The 3,501-nt window shown below is 65.8% G+C and overlaps 1 protein-coding gene across 1 annotated transcript; it reads left to right on the top strand.

The window, feature by feature from the left end:
• The first annotated feature begins 84 nt into the window (after nt 1–84).
• On the top strand, nt 85–3,494 carry DRAP1 (DR1 associated protein 1). The gene is made up of 6 exons (XM_014526518.2): nt 85–410; nt 590–683; nt 1,436–1,555; nt 2,169–2,259; nt 2,571–2,656; nt 2,874–3,494. The coding sequence occupies exons 1-6, from the start codon at nt 356–358 to the stop codon at nt 3,022–3,024; spliced, it is 597 nt and encodes a 198-aa protein (XP_014382004.1). The 5' UTR covers nt 85–355; the 3' UTR covers nt 3,025–3,494.
• Nucleotides 3,495–3,501: the final 7 nt, after the last annotated feature.

Raw genomic sequence — 3,501 nt, 5'->3', positions numbered from 1 at the left:
GGGATTGCAGCTGAGTCTGGGGTGGGGGCACTGGGGGAGAGGAGGTCCGTGGGGGGCGTAGCGTAGAGGCATCTGGGAGCCCCCCGGTGCTGGGGGGGCGTGGGGCCCAGTGGATCAGAGCAGGGGAGTCTAGGAGCCCGGCTGCCTGGGTTTGGTCCCCAGCTCGGGCATGCGAATAGGGTGGAGAGCTGGGATGCCGGGCACGTGGATGTCTGGGACCTCTGTCGGCTCTGGGAGGGGAGTGGGAGGAGGGGAGAAACAGCCCTGATCTGGGCCTGGTCCTGCGGGGCTCTAGCTCAGGCTGCCCCCCCAGCTCTTGACCTGTTCCCACCCCCAGGCGCGGATCAAGAAGATCATGCAGACGGACGAGGAGATCGGGAAGGTGGCGGCTGCTGTCCCCGTCATCATCTGTATCCTTGGCAACGCCCGGACGCCTGCCTGGGTTCTCTCCGGCTCTGGGAGGGGAGCGGGGGCTGAGGGACCGGGCTCCGGGAGCCCGGATGCCTGGCTTCTCTTGGACTCGGGGAGGGCAGTAGGGGCCGGAGCCCGGACACCTGGGGTCTCTCCCTTAACCCCCGCCTTGCCACAGCCCGGGCACTGGAGCTGTTCCTGGAGTCGCTGCTCAGGAAGGCCTGTCAAGTGACGCAGTCCAGGAACGCCAAGACCATGACCACGTCCCACCTGTGAGTGCTGCGGGTCCCGTCCCCTGGGCACCTGGGTCCTCTGCCCGCTCCAGGAGGGGACTGGGGTCTAGGGGATTAGAACAAGGGGTGGGAGGGATCTGGGCTCTCTCCCTGCTCTGGAAGGGGAGTGGGCTGGGGGTGAAAGCGGGGGGGCTAGGAGCCCGCATCCCTGGGTTTCCTCCAGCTCGGGGAGGGGTGGGTTCCAGGGCAACGTTTCTCAAGCTGGGGGTTACGACCCAGAAGTGGGTCGCAAGAACATATGAAAGAACAAACTTGAAAAGTGAATTCTCCTGTAATGGAGAAAAATGTGGGCACCGCGGCTCTTCCCTCGCAGGCGGGCAGAGCCCCAGCCTGTGAGGGGCTACTTGGGCCCTCTGCCCCACACACTGGGGGCCGGGGCGTGGGGGAGCGGGTTGGGGCTGGCCGTTGAAGTGTAGAAATGGGTCCTGGTACAAAAAAGGCTGAGAACGGCTGTGCTGAGGGGTTAGAGCAAGGGGCGGGAGGGGTCTGGGAGCTCTCCCCCTGCCTCACCGTGTCCCCTCTGGACAGTCCCAACCTGGCTTCTGTGCCTCAGTTTCCCCACTTTCAATCAACATGGGCTGGAGGGGCCAGGCAGGGGCTGTGAATCTCCCTGGCAGGGGGAAGTATCCTGCTGGGGGCTGTGGGAGACCTTGGGGATGTGATGGGTTGGGGGGAGGGGTGGGTTGTGGCTTGGCCCTGCCCCCTCTGACCCCCTGCCCCTCCCCCTCCAGGAAGCAGTGCATTGAGCTGGAGCAGCAGTTTGACTTCCTCAAGGACCTGGTGGCCTCCGTGCCCGACATGCAGGGGGACGCTGAGGACAACCACATGGAGGGCGAGCGGGTCTCCCGCAGGTGGGGGCCAGTGCAGGGCAGGGCCAGCAGGGAGTGCTGGGTAGTGAGGGGGTGGAGCCAGGTCTGGGGGGGCAGGGCTAGCAGGAGAGGCTGGGCTGCAGGGGTGGAGCCAGCTCAGGAGGGGCGGAGCCAGGAGGGGGTGCTGGGTGTAAGGGGTGGAGGTAGTGGGGGGGAATGGGCTGTGGGGGTGGAGCCAATGAGGAGGGGTGCTTTAGCTCCACCAGCCCTTGTTGTCCCTGGAAAGCTAAGCAGGGTTGAAGAGGGTCTGTGTGTGGATGGGAGACCAGCACTGCCCCTGCTCGGGGACACTTTCCCCATCCAGCACCTGACACCCCTTGGAAGCTAAGCAGGATCAGCTGGGATCACTATGTGGCTGGGAGACTGTGGGTGCCAGTGCCCTGGCAGAAGGGGGTGCTGCAGGGGGGCTCTCCCCTTTTAGGCCCCAATGCCCTGGGTGGGGGGTTCATCTGGGCTACCAGGGGCTCCATTGCCCCAAATGCTGAGCCCTGCCATGCTGCACCCCAGAGGTGGTTGCAATTTGACTGCACCTACTGGGATTCAACCTGTGGGGGGGGCTCGGCAAGGGACTCTGATGCCTGGTGGGTCTGTGCAGGGGCCGGAAGCCGGGCAGCGGGAGGAAGAACGGCGGGACAGGGGCCAAGGGCAAGGACCCTAAGCAGTCGGGCACTGACTCGGAGCAAGAGGTGAGGCAAGGGTGGCCAGGCTGGGGAACCTCCTGGGCACCAGGATGAGGGCAGTGGGAGCCAGGGGGCAAGCCTGGGAGCCCAGACACCTGGGTTCACTCCAGCTGTGAGAGGGGGGTGAGAGCAGGGGGGATGGGCTCCCAGACACCTGGGTTCCCCGCACCTCTCTCACACCCGTGCTGCGTCCCTGGGGATGAGTCCCTGCCCTGCCTTGGCCCTCGGCGCACCCAGCTCGGGGGAGCGCCACCCCCCCAGATGTGTGCCCGGGGGGTGGGGGGCAGGCTCCCCGTGATCTGCCCATCTCCCTCTAGGAGGACTCAGAGGACAGCGAGAGCGACGCTGAGGAGGAGACGTTGCAGACGCCGCCCCCCAGCCGCCCCCCCGCCACGTTCCCCAGGTACCGACCTGGAGCCTGGATTCTCTCCAGGCGTGGCATGGTGGGGGGGGCAGGTGCTGGGAGCCAGGATACCTGGGGTCTCTTCAGCTGGCGGGGGCTGGGGTGTTGGATGTCCAGATGCCTGGGTTCTCTCCCCTTCTCTGTGTGGGGGGAGGCTGGGGGTGGGCCTAGGACTGGCCTATCTGCCCCCATCCTTTTTCTCTCCCCATCCCCGCAGCTCACCAGCACCGTACCTGCCCTTCGCGCCCGCTGCGCCTCCCGGGATGACCATGGGCCTGGCTGTGCCTGCAGCCCTGCCCACCATGACGCCGCCAGCGCCCCTGCCCCCTGCCCCCACCCAGGACGAAGAAGAAGACTACGACTCGTAGCCCCCCGGGGTCCCTTTTAGATGCTGCATTGGGGGGAGGGGGGCAAGCGGATCTTGCGTGTAATTATGGAGTCGGATTCCCCCCTTCCCTCCCTATGGCTGATCATTTTAGGGGTTCCCTGGGGGGTTGAACCCCCCAGATCTCAGAGCCTGGGTTACCCTGTTCTTCCCCGCTCCCCGCCATTTGACACCAGCCCAGCCCAGAGCTTGTCCCCAGTCTTGCATCTTGGGGGTCCCCCCCTCAGGTCACGGTGGCTGGAAGCAGCTGCTTCTCTCCAGAGCCTGGGGAAGGGGGGTGAGAATAGGAGGGGCTCTCTCCTAGACAGAAGTGGGGGTGGGGGGCAACCAGGGGCTGTGGGGTAGTAGACAAAGACCCCTTTTCCAGGGCAGGGAGGGCATGGAGTGGGTCCCCTCAGACTCCCCACCCTGTGCATTGTGGGTGGGGGCCAGGCAGGACCCCTTGTAGAAAGAGCCCCCT

This window comes from Alligator sinensis, unplaced genomic scaffold, assembly GCF_000455745.1.
Source record: "Alligator sinensis unplaced genomic scaffold, ASM45574v1 scaffold1318_2, whole genome shotgun sequence".
Classification (NCBI taxonomy): domain Eukaryota; kingdom Metazoa; phylum Chordata; order Crocodylia; family Alligatoridae; genus Alligator; species Alligator sinensis.
This window is presented reverse-complemented; position numbering and strand designations above follow the sequence as displayed.